This window comes from Balaenoptera acutorostrata, chromosome 2 (genome assembly GCF_949987535.1).
Source record: "Balaenoptera acutorostrata chromosome 2, mBalAcu1.1, whole genome shotgun sequence".
Classification (NCBI taxonomy): domain Eukaryota; kingdom Metazoa; phylum Chordata; class Mammalia; order Artiodactyla; family Balaenopteridae; genus Balaenoptera; species Balaenoptera acutorostrata.
This window is the reverse complement of record NC_080065.1, coordinates 176,196,765-176,215,784: the sequence shown is the minus strand read 5'-3', so window position 1 is coordinate 176,215,784 and position 19,020 is coordinate 176,196,765. Positions and strand designations below refer to the sequence as shown.

General features: G+C 57.3%; 4 protein-coding genes across 12 annotated transcripts; 2 read left to right on the top strand and 2 right to left on the bottom strand.

Moving 5' to 3' along the window:
• The first annotated feature begins 210 nt into the window (after positions 1-210).
• Positions 211-5,764, top strand: FBXW9 (F-box and WD repeat domain containing 9). 2 transcript variants are annotated; one of them, XM_007171944.2, is made up of 10 exons: positions 213-709; positions 1,867-2,006; positions 2,085-2,213; positions 3,378-3,490; positions 3,576-3,667; positions 4,592-4,740; positions 4,830-4,943; positions 5,074-5,163; positions 5,251-5,316; positions 5,390-5,764. In XM_007171944.2, the coding sequence occupies exons 1-10, from the start codon at positions 301-303 to the stop codon at positions 5,462-5,464; spliced, it is 1,377 nt and encodes a 458-aa protein (XP_007172006.1). In that variant the 5' UTR covers positions 213-300; the 3' UTR covers positions 5,465-5,764. The 2 variants fall into 2 exon arrangements, with proteins under 2 accessions (XP_007172007.1, XP_007172006.1); XM_007171945.2 differs by lacking the exon at positions 4,830-4,943 and having other exon boundaries at positions 211-709.
• Positions 4,082-10,865, bottom strand: GNG14 (G protein subunit gamma 14). Of its 3 annotated transcripts, none has more exons than XM_057540529.1 (4): positions 10,548-10,865; positions 9,320-9,392; positions 6,654-6,746; positions 4,082-4,454 (listed from the first exon to the last, which is right to left on the bottom strand). In XM_057540529.1, exons 1-4 carry the CDS (start codon positions 10,629-10,631, stop codon positions 4,279-4,281), a joined length of 426 nt encoding a protein of 141 aa, XP_057396512.1. In that variant the 5' UTR covers positions 10,632-10,865; the 3' UTR covers positions 4,082-4,278. The 3 variants fall into 3 exon arrangements, with proteins under 3 accessions (XP_057396512.1, XP_057396513.1, XP_057396511.1); XM_057540530.1 differs by lacking the exon at positions 4,082-4,454 and adding an exon at positions 5,766-6,567; XM_057540528.1 differs by lacking the exon at positions 4,082-4,454 and having other exon boundaries at positions 5,766-6,746.
• An 84-nt stretch (positions 10,866-10,949) lies between these two features.
• DHPS (deoxyhypusine synthase) lies at positions 10,950-15,052 on the top strand. Of its 4 annotated transcripts, none has more exons than XM_007171940.3 (9): positions 10,951-11,278; positions 11,850-12,014; positions 12,233-12,354; positions 12,768-12,864; positions 12,950-13,036; positions 13,474-13,579; positions 13,657-13,760; positions 14,621-14,746; positions 14,831-15,052. In XM_007171940.3, the coding sequence occupies exons 1-9, from the start codon at positions 11,072-11,074 to the stop codon at positions 14,924-14,926; spliced, it is 1,110 nt and encodes a 369-aa protein (XP_007172002.1). In that variant the 5' UTR covers positions 10,951-11,071; the 3' UTR covers positions 14,927-15,052. The 4 variants fall into 4 exon arrangements, with proteins under 4 accessions (XP_007172003.1, XP_007172002.1, XP_057396508.1 ...); XM_057540525.1 differs by lacking the exon at positions 10,951-11,278 and adding an exon at positions 11,386-11,458; XM_057540524.1 differs by lacking the exon at positions 10,951-11,278 and adding an exon at positions 11,578-11,721.
• Positions 14,938-19,007, bottom strand: WDR83 (WD repeat domain 83). 3 transcript variants are annotated; one of them, XM_007171942.3, is made up of 9 exons: positions 18,670-18,879; positions 18,466-18,586; positions 18,278-18,383; positions 17,959-18,007; positions 17,743-17,869; positions 16,718-16,785; positions 16,514-16,622; positions 16,321-16,435; positions 14,938-15,245 (listed from the first exon to the last, which is right to left on the bottom strand). In XM_007171942.3, exons 1-9 carry the CDS (start codon positions 18,869-18,871, stop codon positions 15,096-15,098), a joined length of 1,047 nt encoding a protein of 348 aa, XP_007172004.2. In that variant the 5' UTR covers positions 18,872-18,879; the 3' UTR covers positions 14,938-15,095. The 3 variants fall into 3 exon arrangements, with proteins under 3 accessions (XP_007172004.2, XP_057396509.1, XP_057396510.1); XM_057540526.1 differs by lacking the exon at positions 18,278-18,383 and having other exon boundaries at positions 18,483-18,586; positions 18,670-18,899; XM_057540527.1 differs by lacking the exons at positions 14,938-15,245; positions 16,321-16,435; positions 16,514-16,622; positions 16,718-16,785 and adding an exon at positions 16,800-17,340 and having other exon boundaries at positions 18,670-19,007.
• Between the last annotated feature and the right edge of the window lie 13 nt (positions 19,008-19,020).

The window sequence follows — 19,020 nt, the reverse complement described above, 5'->3', positions numbered from 1 at the left end:
CCAGTGTTTTTCAAACCAGAGTCCGCCGGCCCTCTGCATCAGCACCATCAGAGATGCTAGTTTAAAAAACGCAGGAACCAGGAATCTGCATTTTCCAGCTCCGGGCCGACGCGGCTGAAGAACGAGACCCTTCCAGTGAGCTGGCTTTCAGCCTGCGGCCAGTTTCCACACGAGCCGGTCGCTTCCGGTTGGCGCCCTAACGTCATCAGGCAGCGCCGGAAGTACCCTCGCGCTGCCTAGGAGACAGGACGCGGGCCCGGCTGCTGACAGGGCCGGGCCGGCCGCGCCCACCCGGTCGCCATGGAGCTGCCTCCAGGGCCGCGCGATGATCCCTGCGCCTGGGACGATGACTCGGAGCCGGAGCCGGAGCCTGACCCCGACGCACAGGCTGAGGCTTACGTGGCCCGCGTGCTCAGTCCTCCGAAACTCGGGCTGGCGCCCTCGCGCGCCCCTCCGCTGCCCGCGCCCGCTGTGTCCCTTGGCGCTCTGGAACCGCGGGCCGCGTCCAAGGGCCGGGCGGTGGCGGTTCCGGGCCTGCTGAGCCTTCCTCCGGAGCTGCTGCTCGAGATATGCGCCTACCTGGACGCGCGCCTCGTGCTCCACGTCCTGCCGCGCGTGTGCCACGCGCTGCGCGACCTCGTGCGTGACCATGTCACCTGGAGGCTACGCGCGCAGCGCCGCGTACGCGCGCCCTACCCAGTGGTGGAAGGTGCGCGCGCCCGGGGGCCAGGGTGGCCCGCCCAGGTCAAGCTTGGGGCGGGGGGAGGGTCCAGGGTGCTGTAAGTACAGCCACTGGAGCAGACTACCTGGCTGTCCTGGCTCAGCGGTGGCTGAGGTACTTACTGGTGGTACCAAAGCCCCTGACCTCTGGGTGGACTATGAGGCAGATACTTGGGGTCCTGAGGCTGTGGAAATCTACTTGGGTAGCTGGGGTCCCTGAACTCGGAATCCAACGATCCTCAGGCTTGGAGTTGACACAGGGACTTGAAGTCTTAGGCTGTCAGAATCTCCTTGGGGCTCAGAGGAAGCCCAAGAATCCCCAGGTTCTGGGTCTAGGTGCTAAGGCAGTAACTAGTGATGCCAAATCCCCTTACCTCTAGAGTCTTCGCCTAGGTGAGGGTGAGGCAGGACTCAGGTCCAGAGCCTGCAACCCTTGAACTTAAGCTAGGGTTTAGAGGTTGGGATCCCTGATATTAGCAATCACAGACCCTCGAGTCCAGGTTCTAACCTGGGATCTTAGGCAGGGGCTGGTGGTAATTTCTCTTGCCCCCAAGGTCTTTGGTCCCTAGAGGATAAGGCAGCTTGGTGATCTTGAATTGATGGGACTTTACTGAACAGCTTGATAAAACATAGATGTTTGGTTGGGTCAAGGGCTTGGGTTCTGCATCTTGACAAAGCTCCCAGGTTTGGGATGCTGATTTGGGAAACACTTCCATGGGTCTGTTTCAGATGGCCGAGGCAGGAAGTGTTCGTTATGAAGTCCTAGCTCTTGTGCCCAGCCTGAGGGTTGGGAGGGCTGAGGTTGGACCTTAGCCAGGGGTGAGGCAGGGCCTTAACGTCCTGAGGCTGCTATCCCCCAGACTTGGGTTGGGGGATGAGGCCCGGGAAGGTGATCCTGAGGCTCCAGTTACCCAATTTCTGGAAACTGGGTAAGGAGCAATCCTAGACCTGCTTGGCAGGTGCATGGGCTGGTGGTCCCAAAGCTAGAGCCTTGGCCTCCTTTGGTGGGGTAAGGGATCCAGGTGGGTTCTCTCCAAGTCTGGTTCAGGTTGTGCTCCCCGGAAGCCAGCGCAGTGAGCTTGGACGGCTGGTGTGGGTGGTGGCAGGGTTCCTGCCCACTGGGGACCCTGCTCTTGCGCCCCACAGAGGAGGACTTTGACTGGCCAACAGCCTGCATTGAGCTGGAGCAGCACCTGTCGCGCTGGGCAGAGGATGGGCGCAGGGCTGAGTACTTCTGCCTGGCTGATGGGCACTTTGCTTCCATTGACTCAGTGCTGCTGCTCCAGGTGAGACGGGGGTCGGTGGAGGGCCAGGCAGTGGTGGGCCAGGGTGACCCCAACAACATCACCTCACTCCTCTCCCAGGGTGGGACACTCTGCCTGTCAGGCTCCCGAGATCGCAATGTCAACCTGTGGGACCTGCAACAGCTGGGGGTGGAGCCCAGCCGGGTTCTGGTCAAGGCCCTGGGCACCCAGAAGAACAGCACTCACAAGGTGAGGGAGTAGGAGGCCAGGGAGAGGTAGGAGGCGTGCGGCCTGGGTAGGGTACCGTGGCTAAGGGCATGGGTTTTGGCACCAGACCTCACAGATTTAAATCTTGCTCTGCTATTGTTAGTGTGACTTTGAGTGAGATGTATGACTTCTCTGGGCCTTAGTTTCTGCTTCTGTCCAGAGGTCAATTAGGATGAGGACGAATGAAATGAATATGCATTAAGAGCGTTGCTCAGGCTCATATTCAGTAGGTGCTTAGGAGATGTCAGGTATACCTTGAATGGCCCCAGGTAGGGCAGTTATGAGGCCACCCTTGGGGATCAGACAGCTCTGAGCATGACTGTCATCTCATGAGAGGTGGTCATGGAGGGGCACCTCCACCAGCCATTGAGGTGGTCTAGGCTGGTGGCCAAGAGCTTGGTCTCGGAGCCAGGCTGCTGGGTTCAAATCCCCACTCTGCTATTTCCTGGCTGTGTGACCTTGGGTGAAGGACTCAACCTCTCTGTGCACCAGTTTCATTATCTGTAGAACGGGACACATCATAGTACTCTCCTCAGAGGGTTTGGTGAGGAATGAGTCAGTGGGGAGCTGCGTTCTGTGAATTTTAGCTCCTGACACAGGGACTTTTTTTTATGCCCATTTTCCCAATGAAGAAACTGAGGGACAGTACTTCATTCACCCAGGTCATGGAGTGGAGGCCCCATTCTTTTTTCTTTTTCCCCATACCAAGCAGCTTGCGGGATCTTAGTTCCCCGACCAGGGATTGAACCCGGGCCACAACAGCGAAAACCCAGAATCCTAAACACTAGGCCACCAGGGAACTCCCTGGAGGTCCCATTTTTGTGTGTGCCGTGCAGCTTGCAGGATCTTAGTTCCCTGACCAGGGATCGAACCTGGGCCTTTGGCAGTGAGAGCTCGGAGTCCTAACCACTGGACTGCCAGGAAATTCCCATGGAGGCCCCATTCTTAATCACACTGTCATGTGGCCTCAAACCACCGCTACTGCTGAGGCTCTGCAGAACTTGATTTAGGAATATTATTAGGTTGGGGTGTGCATGTCCTGGGCTCTGAGGGCAGACCCACAGACCTAGGCTCTAATCTCTACTCAGTGCTGACTCGCTCTGGGTTCTGTGAAATGGGGAAGATCACACGGGTCTGGTCCCACAGGGCTGGGTGTGGTCACTGGCGGCGCTGGACCACCGAGTGTGCTCTGGTTCCTGGGACAGCACGGTGAAGCTCTGGGACATGGCGGCTGATGGGCAGCAGTTTGGCGAGATAAAGTGTGAGGGGTTCTGGGCAGGGGGGCCTGGGTGGGCAGGGGTCTGTCTGGCCACAGCCCCAGCCCTGTGGTCTGTGTGTCCCCAGGGCCAAGGCAGCTGTGCTGTGCCTGTCCTACCGGCCTGATATCCTGGTGACTGGCACCTATGACAAGAAGGTGACCGTCTACGACCCCAGAGGTGGGCTGGGGACCCTGAAGCCTAGGTGGGAGAGCAGGGCTGCCTGGTGTCTCCAGGGTCATCCTGGGGAAGGAGACACTTGGGCCTCACAGTCTAACTGGGGTGACAGTCACATAACGAGAGGCTGACCACTCAGAGTGGCCTGTGTTGTGCTGGGGGCCACAAAGGTGACAGGTGGGGGTGGGTATTGGGGGCAGAGGAAGCCCCGCCTCCACATGGGATGGGGTCAAGTACTGGAGGGCTCCCAGAGGAGGGGCCTCTGAGCCTGAGTCCCATAGGAGGCAGGACAGTCCTTGAGAATTCTGGCTCCCCCACCTCCTAGCTGTGTGACCCCAGTCAGGTTTGAACCTCGGTTTCCCCATTTGTCAAATCCAGATAATAATAACTCCAGCCGCGTAGGGCTAATGGGAGGAGATGACAATAAGAACTTCGGTAGATTAAATGTTTACATTAAAATGCCTAGAATGAACTTGGCCCGGCACATAAGCCTTTTCCATTGTTTATTTATTTATTCTTATTTATTTATTTTTTTATTCATTCTTATTTTAATTGAAGGGCCCAGTGTAACTTTTCCAGGCAGAGCCAGAGCCGGGATGGGGTGGGGGCAAGTCTCAGGCCGACCTGCAGGAGGAGGGAAGCATTTTATGCTGGGACTTGCTGAGGTCCATTCTGTACTGAGAGCAGATGGGACTGGAGGAAGGAGAGGGGATGGAGATGGGTTGGGGGGGGTCTGGTGGTCCTGTGAGGCCCGGATCCAGCTGGGGTGGCAGAGGAACAACAGGGTCACCTGTGGGATGGGGGTTGGGGGAGCAGACAGAGTAGTATTTTGCCAGGAAGGATGGAGACCCAGGGTCCTGGGGTGGGCCAGGGGGCCTCCAAGGGGCTCTGATGTCCCCCCTCCTCCCTGGCCCATCGCCCATGAAGTTGGCCCGGCCCTGCTGAAGAGCCGGCGGCTGCACTCAAGCGCGGTGCTGGCGCTGCTGGCGGACGACCGGCACATCATCTCAGGCAGCGAGGACCACACGCTGGTGGTGTTTGACCGCAGAGCCAACAGCGTCCTGCAGCGGCTGCAGGTGGGCGCTCCCCAGGGGGGCTGGAGGGACCAGGGCTGCGGCGGTGCCCGGACTGGCCTGAGCTGCTCCGTCCCATGTCCCTCCCACAGCTGGACTCCTACCTGCTCTGCATGTCCTACCAGGAGCCTCAGCTCTGGGCCGGCGATAACCAGGGCCTGCTGCATGTCTTCGCCAACCGGGATGGCTGCTTCCAGCTCGTCCGGGTCTGCCAAGGCCCTTGCCCCCGCCCGACCCGCCCTGGGCTGCCTCCCTACCTCTTAACCCCTGGGTGGCAGTGGGGGACTGGCCTTGGGAGAGCCACGCCTGAGTGTCACCTGTCCCTCCCTTCCACAGTCCTTTGATGTGGGCCACAGGTCTCAGATCACAGGGATCAAGCACTCCCTGGGGGCCTTGTACACCACGTCCACCGACAAGACCATCCGGGTGAGGCCCTGCGACAGTCCCCCCTCTCTACCCGCCCTCACTTTCCAGGAGCACACCTCGTGACCTTTGCCCATTGCCCCTCACCAGGTGCATGTGCCCACAGACCCACCAAGGACCATCTGCACTCGAAGCCACCACAACGTGCTGAATGGGGTAAGGCCCTGTCCCATGCACCCTGCCTGGCTGCTCAGAGGACCCCTGACTCCTCATGTCCCCACCCTTGCAGATCTGCGCTGAGGGCAACCTGGTGGTGGCCGCCTCTGGGGGCCTGTCGCTGGAGGTCTGGAGGCTGCAGGCCTGAGCAGGCAGATGTGGACGTGGATCTGCCGGCTGGCAGGCTGGGCTGGAGCCTCCGTTCTCGGGGGGACCTTCCCCCACGCTGGTGCTGCCTCTGCCCCGCCCCACAGGCGTAGGGCACAAGGGGTCCTGGCCACGGTCCGGGGGGGAGGTCCCTGGGCTGGGCCCCATGCCAGGGGAGGTGAGGTTTGTGTTTTGGCCAACCCAGGGGGCTGCTCCCCACCCTTGGGCCCTTGTTTGTGTTATGATTTGGATGCCTGCTCTCCCTGGAGAGCAAAGGACAAATAAACCTGATGTACCGGTGCTCCGGCCTGGACCGTGAGCTTGGTGTCACCTGAGGGCTCCACCCGAGGCTGCTTGGGGCTGGGATGCCAGGGATGTGCGTGTGTCTGTGAGTTGGTGTATGAAAGCCTCAGCGACAGCCACTGCTGTGTGTGTGTGGGGGGCGGTGCACCTGTGCCCGCCCGAGTGCATTTCAGGGATCACGTGCGTCTGAGTGTCCCCGGGGAGGCCGGTCTGGCTGTGTGTGTTGTTATAGTATTCCTGTCTGTGTATGTCTGTGTGGAAGAGGGAGACACTTGAGAACGTGGCACCTGTATGATGGCACCTGTGTGTGTGTGTGTGCGCCATGTGGGCGTGTATGCGTGTGGCACGCGCTGGCATGTAGATTGCGACTCTAATCCCGGGTGTGTCTGTGCAGTGGGACAGGGGATCTGCTAATGCTACCCCATAGGCTGGAGGGCGGGCAGCAGGTAGGGGTGAGGGAGGGGCGTGCTCCTCTGTCCAGGGTCCAGGGTGTGTGTGGGCCCCTGTGGCCGTGACCCTGGAGTGGGCGGGGAGGGAGGCTGGGCCAGTTGCACACCACACTGGTCCCTGCAAGCCCAAAGTCCCCCTTTGCCCCCCATCGCAACCTGGCCAAGCCATGCCCTGAGGAGCATTCACTTCATGTTTATTGAGGCCCCCTGGGTGGTCTGGGCTACAGGGTCATAGGATGGTGCAGGGCTTCTTCTCCTTGAAGGGGTTGGTGGCAGCTGGGATGCCCACAAGGAAGGGGTCACTCTTGGCCTGCTCCGTGAACTGCAGCAGGTCAGTGGCCGCCTTGGATACCTGCAGGCCAGCCCGGTTAGCCAGACCTGGGCTGGGCTGTCCACCTGCCCCCTTGCTCAGATGCACCCGCCTTGCCCTGGCCTCACCTTCACACGGTCGATGCCCACCTCCATCTGCAGCTGCTCCACGGCTCAGTGGGCCTGCCCGATGTCGCTGCCAATGGTCACCTTGCCGGGCATCTGGGGGAGTTGTGAGCAGAGCCACAGGCAGCAGGCTGAACCCCAAACCCTGAGCTCCCACACATCCTCCTGTGTCCCCTGGGGACTGAGGGATGGGAGTGGCTGCTCCCCAACCCCTGTCAGGACCACATACCTCAGCTGAGGACTCCGGCTGGCTCCTGGCTGCTCAGTCCTCCTCCTGCAGCCCCGCTCTGGCTCCCGCCCCCACCACCCTGGCCTCTCCAACCCCTTCCTCTCCCTCCCCAACCCCTGCAGAGACTTTGAAGCCAGGACACTCATGGAGCGAAATGTCATCAGCAGCAGCAGCAGCTGCTGAGGCTGAGGTGGGGGGGGTCCCTGCTCCAAGAAGCCCAGTGGCTGCCCTGGTGTCACGTGTCACCTTGGCTGGGGGAGTGTAGGGGCCCTGGGCTCTCACTGACCTGTTTGATCCCCTGCTGCTAAGTGGCCCCTACGGTCCTTCTTTGGCAGGCTCTGGCCCTACTCCGATGGGTGGAGGTGCAAAGTGTAACCTGCTTCAGGTGCAGCCCCGTCTCTCCTCTCTCCAGCTACACTCATGGCCCAGGGTTCTCATCCACAGATGACTCAATCCACTCACTCATGCTGATGGCTTCCCCTGCCTCATCGCAGCCCCTCCCCTGACCTCAGACCCACCTGAGGAACCTCCTCCCTCCTCGGTCCATCACACCCATCTCTCGGTTGTCTCCCACCTAACCTGGCCAAAGCTGGACTCCGGATCATCTTCCCCCGAAACCTCCAGCCCCCAAATTCACCACCATCCATCCAACTTCTCTGGCTCAAATCTTTAACTCCTTCATTCCTTTCTTCCAGTATTCCCACATTTGATCCTTTCTCAAGAGCCATCAGATCCACTTTCTTTTGTTTTAATTAATTTTTTTAAATTGGCTATAGTTGATTTACAATGTTGTGTTAGTTTCTGCTGTACAGCAAAGTGAGTCAGTTATACATACACATATATCCACTCTTTTTAAGATTCTATTCCCATATAGGTCATTACAGAGTACTGAATAGGGTTCCCTGTGCTATACACAGATCAACTTCCAAGTTGTCAAACTGGTCACTTCTCTCCACCCTGTTGGTAGCATCCGGGTCCTGGCGCCCCCAGCTCAGTGTGCCTGGACCAGTGCAGTTGCCTGGTCTCCCCTGCCCTGCACAGCCCCAACCCCGTTCTCCTCAAGTCAGCCAGTGGGATCTGTTCAATAAATCACACTACAACACGGATGAACCTTGAGGACGTTATGCTAAGTGAAATAAGCCAGTCACAAAATGACAGATAATGTATGATTCCACTTATGTGAGGTCCCTAGAGTAGTCAAATCCATAGCGACAGAAAGCAGAATGGGGGTTGCTGGGGGCTGAGGAGAGAGAGGGAATGGGGAGTTAGTGTTTGATGGGTAAGTTCTGGAGATGAATGGTGGTGATGGTTGAACAACAATGTGAATGTACTTAATGCTTCTGAACAGTGCACTTAAAAATGGTTACAATGGTGAATTTTATGTGTATTTTACCACAATTTTAAAAATTGGAGAAAAATAGGCCTTCCCTGGTGGCGCAGTGGTTAAGAACCCGCCTGCCAATGCAGGGGACACGGGTTTGATCCCTGGTCCAGGAAGATCCCATGTGCTGCGGAGCGACTAAGCCCATGCGCCACAACTACCGAGCCTGTGCTCTAGAGCCCGCGAGCCACAGCTACTGAAGCCCGCATGCCTAGAGCCCATGCTCCACAACAAGAAAAACCACCGCAGTGAGAAGCCCACACACTGTAATGAAGAGTAGCCCCCGCTCGCCGTAACTAGAGAAAGCCCATGTGCAGCAACAAAGACCCAAGGCAGCCAAAAAAAAAAAAAAAATTATTTTAAAAAATCGGAGAAAAATAAATCAGAGCCCCTCAGTCCGTTTAAAAAACTCTCCTATTGTTTCCCAGCCTCTTAGAGTAAAACCCACCCTCCTTACTATATAGCACACAGGGCCCTGCCTGGTCTGGCACCTTCTGCCCTCTCTGAATTAACTTCTTCTCAACCCCTTCCCCCTTCATTCTTCATGGATCACCCTGACCTCACTGTGTGTGTTTGTTTGTCCATTTTTGCCAAGGTCCCAATATGTGCCCCCACACTGTGCAAAGTAAAAGGAACAGCGTGAAACCAGACAAAATCCTGCCCTCACGGAGCTGCTGTTCTAGTCAGGGAACAATGAACAAGAGCAAACAAAATGTATTAAGTGCTGTGAAAGACAACAAAAGCAAGGTAAAGGTGAGAGCAGGTGGTCAGGGCAGGCCTCTTGGAGGAGGTGACATTTGGACTGAGGCCCAGAGGAGAAGGAGCTGGGGAAGTGGGTGTTCCAGGCAGAGCAGCAGGTGCGTCGCCCCTTGGTCAGGAAAGAGCTTGGTGGGTTCTAGAACAGCCAGAAGGTCAGTGTAGCTGGAGAAAAGTGAGTGAGGGCAAGTGGTGGGACACGAGGGCAGGCAAGTCAGTGCCTTCTCAGGCCACGGTGAAGAGCTCGGAGTTTACCCGTAGGAGGAAACCACGGTAACAGCGTTTTAACAGAGAATGACATACCTGATTTTTGTTTAAGGAACTCTCTGGCTACAGCTGGGGGATGAACTGAAGGGGAAGGTGCCCAGCATGGAGGCTGTGGGGATGAAGAAAAACACCTGGATACAAATATTGAATCATGTTGTACACCTGAAACTAATATAACGTTATATGTCAACTACATCTCAATATAAAAAAAAAAAAAAAAAAAAAAAAAAAAAGAAGAAGAAGGGCTTCCCTAGTGGCGCAGTGGTTAAGAATCCGCCTGCCAATGCAGGGGACACAGGTTCGAGCCCTGGTCCGGAAGATCCCACATGTCCCGGAGCAACTAAGCCCGTGCACCACAACTACTGAGCCTGCGCTCTACAGCCCACGAGCCACAACTACTGAGCCTGCGAAGCCACAACTACTAAGCCCACGTGCCACAATTACTGGAGCCCGCGCGCTGCAACGAAGACCTAATGCAGCCAAAAATAAATAAATAAAAAGAAAAGAAAATAAAGAAAAGCACCTATTTTGTAGGTAGAATTTGGCAGACATGTGGAGGGATGGATGTGGGTTGTGAGAAAAGGGGAAACACCAGGCTCAACTCCCCAGTTTTCAGCCTACTAGATGAGTGGAAGGTAGGGCTGTTTGCAGAGATGTGGCAGACTGCAGGAAGATCAGGGTTAGGTGGCGAGGGAACTGAGGCCAGGAGTTTGAGATCCAAGTGGGGGCTGTCAAGGAGAATGTTCTATTCCTCTAATTAAGTAGGCTCCTTTTTAGCCTCAGGGCCTTTGCACTGGCTGTTCTCTCTCCCAGTGGGAATGGCCTCCCCCAGATCTTCACATATGGGGCCTCTTCTGACCTTGGCTGAAATGTCACCTCCTTGGCATCCTTCCCCAACCACCTCTCCCTCCAAATAAAACCACCAACTCTTCCACCCACCCCCAACCCCATGGACTCTCACATCAGCCCGTTTAATTCTACATAGCACTTACCACTGTTGTTACCCTTCTAGGTCCCCAAACTGTGGGCTCCAGAAGGGCAGGGTCTGCATTCTGTTCACTGATAAATATGCAGCACCCAGCACAAAGCCCAATGTATAGTGTAGACTCCATAAACTGCAGAGTGAGTGATTAAAGGGGTCCCTCTGGACCAGACCCTATGCATGGTTTGGAGGACCTATGAGATATAGACACCACCCTCCAGGATCTCAGTCTTGCTGGAGGGAAAGAGATGTCAGCCCTGGATCTCAGAGGAGGTCTCTTACCCAGAAAAAGGTCAGGGAAGGCTTCCCAGAGGAGGTGACAGCTGCAGCTGCCAGGGGAAGGAAGACCAGAAGGTTATGCAGCATGTTGAGGCTCTGGAGACTTGCAAGACACGAACAGGGATCACTATACCATTTGACGAGAGACGCTCAGAGGCAGAAACTATCTGATACTTCCTGGTGATTCGAATTCTGTCCAAGGGCGACGTCTAAGAAGCCATCCTCTCTCTCTGAGAGGACAGAAACGAATGGGCAAGCGCCACGCAACGTGGTGGGTCTCCAGCGGGCTCCTCATTCATCTGAGACTGAGAACACGAGAAACAGGAGATACTGGCTCCTTGAGGCTTCCGTACTACGGAATACACAAGCAAAGAAGGCTGCACCCTGGAATCCGGGCGTCGGCGGGTCATGTGACATACACAACTTCCGGCCCTCCGCAGGTTGTGCGTGCTGGGGCTTAAAGGTGTTCGAGGCCGCCGGAGGCCTGGCCTGGGGCGGCTCTGATTTGACAGTGCGGCCGCAGGAGCATGGAGGGTCCCCTGGAGAGGGGGGCGCCCGCGGCGGCGCTGGCCGCCGTGTTGAAGCACAGCTCGGCACTGCCGTCCGAGAGCGCCCAGGTCCGAGGCTACGACTTCAACCGTGGCGTGAACTACCGCGCGCTGCTGGAGGCCTTCGGCACTACTGGTTTCCAGGCCACCAACTTCGGGCGCGCGGTACAGCAAGTCAACGCCATGGTGAGGCCTGGGTGGGACTTCCTGGGTTGAGGGGCGTGGCCTCCAGTAGCACTGTGGGGTACTTGGGGGCGGGACTTCCCTGGGAGGAGGTGTGTTTTTCGTCCGATAGTTGGAGAGAGACGGGGACCCCCTCCTGGGCTGGAGTTTTTGTGCTGGGGAGTGGGTTGGGACTGATTCTAGGTAGGGGGCGCGTTATAGGCAACATGTTGCAAGTATTTTGGAATGGGCGGAGTCTGGAGCCAGACCGCGCAGTTGAGGAAGGGATTGAAGGAGGAGCCTAAGGCAGGGCGGGACCTGAGGTTGGATTTGCTTTTCCCACTGGGGAGAGGGGTCGGGCCTGCAAAAGTGATTCCTGAAAAGGGGCGAAGCCTGAGTGTGTGACCTGAGACTTGGGCTGTGGAAAGGGCGGAGCCTGCACAGGGGTGTTCATTCCCTGGTTCCAGGTAGAAGTGGTCCCATATCCCTCAGTGGGCAGGGCCTGGGCGCGGAGTCTGTCTCTGAAACCCACCTGGGGTCCTTGGGCTGGAGTTTGGGGCCAGAGGTTAACTCGACCCTGCCCTTATACACCTAGATAGAGAAGAAACTAGAGCCGCTGGCTCAGGATGAAGACCAACATGCAGACCTGACCCAGAGCTGCCGCCCACTCACCGGCTGCACCATTTTTCTGGGCTACACATCCAACCTCATCAGTTCGGGCATTCGTGAGACCATCCGTTACCTCGTGCAGCACAACATGGTGGGGACCTGGTGGGGTTGTGGCCTTGGCCTCTCTGGGTCTTAATGGGCAATAAGATTACTGGTCATAGAAGTGAGATAGGGAACTATGGGTCAGTTTTGTTTTGCAGCAGAGCTCCCCACAAGGGTCACTGGATGAGAGTTGGGAGTTAGGAGTCCTGCCTGGTACGAAAGCAGGGCGTCCCTTCCTTGGCCAACCTCACTGCCTTATGACTGCAGGTGGACGTCTTGGTGACCACGGCTGGGGGTGTGGAGGAGGATCTCATCAAGTGCCTGGCGCCCACATACCTGGGCGAGTTCAGCCTCAGGGGGAAGGAGCTACGTGAGAACGGGATCAACAGGTGGGAGGGGCTTCCCTGGTGGCGCAGTGGTTGAGAATCTGCCTGCCAATGCAGGGGACACGGGTTCGAGCCCTGGTCTGGGAGGATCCCATATGCCGCGGAGCAACTAGGCCCGTGAGCCACAATTACTGAGCCTGCGCGTCTGGAGCCTGTGCTCCGCAACAAGAGAGGCCGCGATTATGAGAGGCCCGCGCACCGCGATGAAGAGTGGCCCCCACTTGCTGCAACTAGAGAAAGCCCTCGCACAGAAACGAAGACCCAACACAGCCATAAATAAATAAATAAATAAAACAATGCAACCTGGCTTTAAAAAAAAAAACAAAAAAACACAGGTGGGGGCCCTGAGTGGTGCTGGGTAGGGGAGCCAGGCTGAGGGTCCTGGACCCTGATGCCCACATGCCTCCTGTCCCCAGGATCGGAAACCTGCTGGTGCCCAATGACAATTACTGCAAGTTTGAGGACTGGCTGATGCCCATTTTGGACCAGATGGTGCTGGAGCAGAACACGGAGGTGAGGCTGGAGCAACCTGGGGGGGGGGGTGGCACGGTGGGTGTCAGGGGAGGTGCCGCTAGCTGAAGCTGATGTCTCCTCCTAGGGTGTGAAGTGGACGCCTTCCAAGATGATCGCCCGGCTTGGCAAGGAGATAAACAACCCAGAGTCAGTGTATTACTGGGCCCAGAAGGTGAGGGGCTGGGTGGGGGCAAAGTTGCCATGCTTTGGCATGTGTTGTTTCATCTTTACAGCCACCTGGGGAGTTGGTACTATTCTTATCATTCCCACTCCTAGGTGAGGAACCTCAGAAACAGAGAGGTTAGGCAATTTGCCTGAGGTCCCACAGCTGCTGAGTGTGGTCCTTGTATTCTGGCTCTACTCCTAGACTACTGGGAAGCAGTTGGGGGCAGTGCTTAGCAGCCCCCATGGGACCTGGTGTAGGGTCCCATGCTCCTCAGAGGCTATGGGGTCCAGCAATCAGAAAAATAAGAGCTACCATTCTTTATGTGCCAGGCACAAGTGAAGTTAAGCTCCCTGCCCAGAATCAGGCAGAGAGGAGGGAATGCCCCCAGACTGCCCCTGCAGGGCTCTGAGCTCTAACCGCTCTCCTGTCTTGCTCTTTCCTAGAACCACATCCCTGTGTTGAGCCCGGCACTCACAGATGGCTCGCTGGGTGACATGATCTTCTTCCATTCCTATAAGAACCCAGGCCTGGTCCTGGACATTGTTGAAGGTAAGGTGCTGGGGCCCCAGAGGAGAGGGGGAGGAGGGCTGCCTGGGCCCGCGGCCTGACACAGCCCTCTTTCCCAGACCTGAGGCTCATCAACACACAGGCCATCTTCGCCAAGCGCACTGGGATGATCATCCTGGGCGGTGGCATGGTCAAGCACCACATTGCCAACGCCAACCTCATGGTGAGCAGGGATGGAGTGTGTGTGCTCCCTAGTAGGGGGTGGCACTCAGGCCTGTCATGCAGACAGGCCTGTGTACTAGGCCTATGCCATGTGCTGGGTAGACAGCTGTGGACTAGACAGGCCAAGATCCCTGCCCTCCTGGAACTGATGTTCTAGTGGGGGGAGACAGCAAACAGCTGACATGCATATCAGGTGGCAGTAATTGCTATGGAGAAAAATAAGGGAGGATGTCGAGATGGCAAGTGAAAGGGGTGCTGTTCATAAAAGGGAAAGCTTCCTGGGAAATGTGACCTGCGAGCAGAGGTTTTTCAGGGGGTGGTCCCATGAGCCATGTGGTTGTCCTGGGGTGTGGGGGCGAGATAGAATTCCTGGCAGAGGGACCAGTCAGTGTAAAGGTTCTGAGGTGCCTGACGTAGGTCAGGGAACAGCTAGGAGGCTGGTGAAGGCGAGAGTGGGAGGAGGTGAGGCAGGAGGTGACAGGCAGAAAGTGCAGGGCCTTGAGGGCCACTCAGGTGCTCTCGAGGCGCTCTCTGGCTGCTCTGGGGGGAACAAATGAGGGGGCCAGGGTGGGGGCCATAGAGAGGGGAGAGGTAAGTTGGATTTGGAGGTCTTCTGTAGAGCTGGTGGCAGATGTGGGAGGGCTCTTGCTACCTAGGAGGTGAGTCTGGAGCAACACTGCCCACTGTCTGCCCAGCATCCCGTGACCCCTCACTCTACCCAGATGTTGATGTGGGGCCCTTCCCTTGGAGTGAGGGGCCGCCAAGGGCTTCCTTCATCTGGAACACGTCCCTCAGCCTCTAGCTACAGTGCCCTGCCTTGGAGCCTGTGTGGCTGACAGCCCACTCTGCCCCTCCCCACAGCGGAATGGGGCTGACTATGCCGTCTACATCAACACAGCCCAGGAGTTTGATGGCTCTGACTCGGGCGCCCGGCCAGATGAAGCTGTCTCTTGGGGCAAGATCCGGGTGGACGCACAGCCTGTCAAGGTGAGGGCCGGCCAGCCAGCTGGGGCACAGGGTCTCCCAGGGTACGGCCTTGGGTCCCGTGGCTCACCTGAGTCCCCTCCACAGGTCTATGCTGATGCCTCCCTGGTCTTTCCGCTGCTCGTGGCTGAAACCTTTGCCCAGAAGGTAGATGCCTTCACGCCCGAGAAGAACGAGGACTGAACGCTGGACGGTGCAGCCCCAGGGAGGCCTCAACACCTCCTCTATTTATTAGTTTGCAGACCCAGCTCCTCCCAACTCCTTGGTCAGCAGCATGTCTAGAATAAATGGTCTCAGTGGTCCTTCTCAGGCTGTGTCTCTCTCTCTGTCCTTGGTCGTGGGTCCCCTGGCTTCAGCCTGTGCCATCCTCAGCCTTGTAGGTCTCTTCCCGCCAGCACTGGATGCTGCCCCCCATGGCGGTCAGCAAGCAGGGCTCCGTGGGGTGGTAGGCCAGCGACTGCACCACACCGGGACCTACAGGCAGGGCCAGCGCCAGGGCACCCTGTGGAGTGAGGGGGTTGGGAGTGTCACCAGTGTGTCTCCCTCCCCTCAGCTGCTTCTCCCCCGCTTTCAGCCACATGCGTCTAAGTGCTTCCGAGACACTGTAAACTTAACCAGCCACAAACTCAGCCCCTCAGTCACTCTGTCCTTCTAGGTGCTCAGGTCAAACATCTTGAATCTTTCTCTTACATCTCACATCCCTTTGTCGGTAAATCCTGTTGGTTCTACCTTTAGACCATGCCCAGAGATTGCTGATTCTCTCCACCTTCACAGCCACTGCCCTCCTCCACGGCCGGTCACATGTGGGTCCCAGCTTCCCTCCCCCTCTGCCACCATCTGGGCTTCGCCCGCCCACTTGATAGCCTCAATGCCCGCTCCCTTCATCACCCTGCAGTCATAGCTCAACAAACACAGTTCCTCAAGCAGGCCACCATTCCTCTTTCCACCTGGAAAGTGTCCCTTCATGTGCCCTCCCCTTCAGGGTGACTTCCGGTCTACAGGAAACTCGAGAAGTAGGCAGAACATTGGCACCTTCTTAGTTCCCAGAGGGAGAGCTGGCCCCTGGACTCTCCAGGGCCCCCCGGTTCCCTCCATCCTCTTAGGAGGCTTACTTCTCTGGCCAAGCCCCAGCTCTGACCCCACTACGCCTGGCTGGTCAGTTCGCATCCTGACGCCCCCACCAGGCTGAGACACATGAGGACAGGGCTCACAGGGCTTGGGGGCTGGATACCACACGGATGGTCAGAGGTAGCTCAGATTTCCTGAACAACTACAGCCCTGTCTCCCCTGAGGTCAGATGCCACTATCCGCTCCTCCTACCCCAGGGTCAGTCCCAGTGGCCCTGCCTGACCTGGATTCTGCTGCCGCCAATGCCATCCAAAGTGCTTCTATCTCCTGACCAGTGCGTGTGTGCCACAACCCCGAGCCTTAGCACGTCCTATGCCCTTTGCCAGGAACGTTCTCGCCTCATCCCCTCACTCACTCCTTCCAGCCCCCAGTTCTAACAGCACTCCGTTATAGAGGCCTGGGAGTGACTCAGGTAAGGACAGGGCAGGCCCCCCGGTGCAGAGGCTCACCTCCACCAGGTCCCAGAAGAACACCTTCCCGTCCTCGGAGCAGCTGACCACGTGCGTGTCGCGCTCGCTCAGGCAGCAGTCCAGCTTGTACTCCTGGTTCTTATGGCCCATGTACCTGGATATGAGTGGCATCAGTGGGGGTTTGGGGCCTTACTGGGAGTGGGGGAGGGGCCCCACAGCCCTGAGGACTCACTCGCCCAGCAGCTCCCCTGTGTCCTTGTCTAGAAGCCGCAACGTGGAGTCCAGGCTGGACACCAGGGTGCACTGCCCGTCCCGGCTGAAGCAGGTGCAGGTGATGGGGCCTGGGGGAAGGGGAGGGGTGGGCAAGCAGGTCAGGCTGGGGTTCCCGTGCTGCCCCCACCTTCCCTGCCTGCCTCACAGCCCCAGCCACACTCACTGCCCACGTAGTCTGAGAAGAGGTGCCCCATCCTCAGATCATAGCGCCTTACCCGGCCATCTACGGAGCTGCAAGAGAGGGTGGATCCAGCTGAAGCATCACAGGGGCCAGTAGGTCCAGGGCTCCAGCTTCGGTGCTCCTGTACCCTCTCACCTGGCCAGGGCCCTGAGAGCAAGGCTGGGTGCCTGCCCTTCCTGGGCACCCTTCACTGTCATGTCATGTTCAGGACCGGCCACAGAAAACATGCACTGAAGTGAATTCATGAGTGGAATTCTGAGGCACTGGCTTTGAGACTCAGCCCCAGGGGCCAATCAGGTCCCACTGCATCTGTTTCTGATTTATACTGAGCTCCTTCTCTGGGCTACAACCCTGTGTGGGAGCTTGGGACACAGCTGCTACCAAGCCAGGAGCACTTGCTGCCAACGTGGAGCCTTGCTGACTGAGGGTAATCAGCTCCCCGAGGAGGTGACGTTTGAATTGGTACTTGAGGATGAGAAGGAGCCAACCATGTGCAGTCCAAGGTGGGATGTGTGGGAACTGGGTAGGCCAACAGGCCATGCAGCCCAAATGCCCCCAGTGGTGGTATCGGCACTCCCTCAGGTTGTGGCAACATTTGGGCAGCCCTGCATGGGAATATTTTTTTTTTAATTGTTTGTCTCCTGCAGTTAGAATATCAACTCTATGTAAGTGGGGATTTTTCCTTGTTTTCCTGTCTTTTCACTCCTGTATGCTCACTGACTGAAAATGTGACCTGCAGGTGGTGCTCAAACACACTCTGAATAAGTAGTAGAAGGGTAGCCCAGGCAGAGGAAGAGCAATTGCAAAAGTCGGTCCTGGGGTGCGAGCATGTGTGGCATATTTAACAGAAATGAGCCTGGGAATGAATAAAAACTGAGAGCACAACAGAGACCAGACCATGCAAGGCCTTGTGAGTGCAGTGAGGAGAGTAAATTTTAATCTAAGTACAGAGACAGCTATGATCCCCAATGGCACCTGGGGAGGGGCAAGGTCCTGGCCCCACTCACCCTGCGAGGACCTCATGGTCTGACACCTTCACGCTGGATATGCCATCCTTGGCTTCGTCCAGCTTCTGTATAGGCTCAGGTCTCCGCGAGCGGCAGTCCCAGCAGCGGATGGTGGAATCAATAGAGCCTGTGAGGTCAGCATGAAGGTGGATCAGGTTTGGGGGGGGGGGGACCGGGGCAGCCCCCTGCGCCCACCTGCCTAGGCCCCGGACTCACCAGACAGGATAACTGTGGCCTCTTCATTAAACTGCACCGTGTTCACCTTCTGCAAAACAGGAACAGCAGCTTAGAGAAGGCTGGACTTTGGAGGATGGGGATAAAAGCAGGGTTCTCAGTGCAAGTTAAAGCAAGGGAAAAGGCTAGGGGTAGGGGAGATGAAAGTTTTTGGAGAAACTGCAAGGACAGGGCTTGGTGAAGACGGAGCCGTGGGGAAGGATCCTTGCGCTGTAATTGCGTGGGGAGGGGGAGAGTCCCTGTCACCACCTACACGCAATTCAGGTCCGTTCTAACGCGGCCTTTTCTTGCTTGCACTCACCCCCGCGTGGCCCCGGAATTTGCGCACGACCTGCCCCGATGCCACATCCCACAGCACCACTGCCTTGTCCCCGCCGCCGGAGCAGAGACTGCTGTTGTCAAAGGAGCTAGAGGGCAGAGCAGGGAAGATCAGCGTCCAGCTCTGATCCCGGCCTCAGCGCCTCGATCCCGGCCTGGCCCCCGGCTCACCCTGCCGCGTCCAGCACCTCGTAGCCGTGGCCGCTGTACGTCCGCAGTAGCGTCCCTCGCAGCGGGCTCCACAGCTTCAGGGTCTTGTCGCTGCCGCAAGTCAGACAGTAATTGCCATCCACTGGGGAACACCACGAGGGGGTTATTGGGCCGCCGACTTCAGGAGGCGGAGGTAGGACCCGGAACGAAGATAAGGGCGCTCACCATTAAATCGCACGGCTCGCACCGCCCTCTGCCCGCAGTCCAACGTCTTCAACCGTTTCTGAGGCAGCTCCGGGCCCCGCGGTTTTGGCTCCGGGAAAGCCATTGCTCCGCCCTCCCTTCCTTGCCACCGTAGAGTAGCTTGCACCGAGGCTTTCTGCCCTGGGAACCCACGCTTTGGTGTAACCTTATTATTGTCCTCCATAGTCTACTTCCTATTTCTCACTTCCGGGTTCAACGTTTAGGCTTTTTGGAGAAAGCGTTGGAAACACTGAAGCTTGTTTCCAGCTTCCCGGTTTATTTCCCCACGTCCTGTTTTCTTGGAATATTTTTGGCTTCTTCGAATTCTCTGTC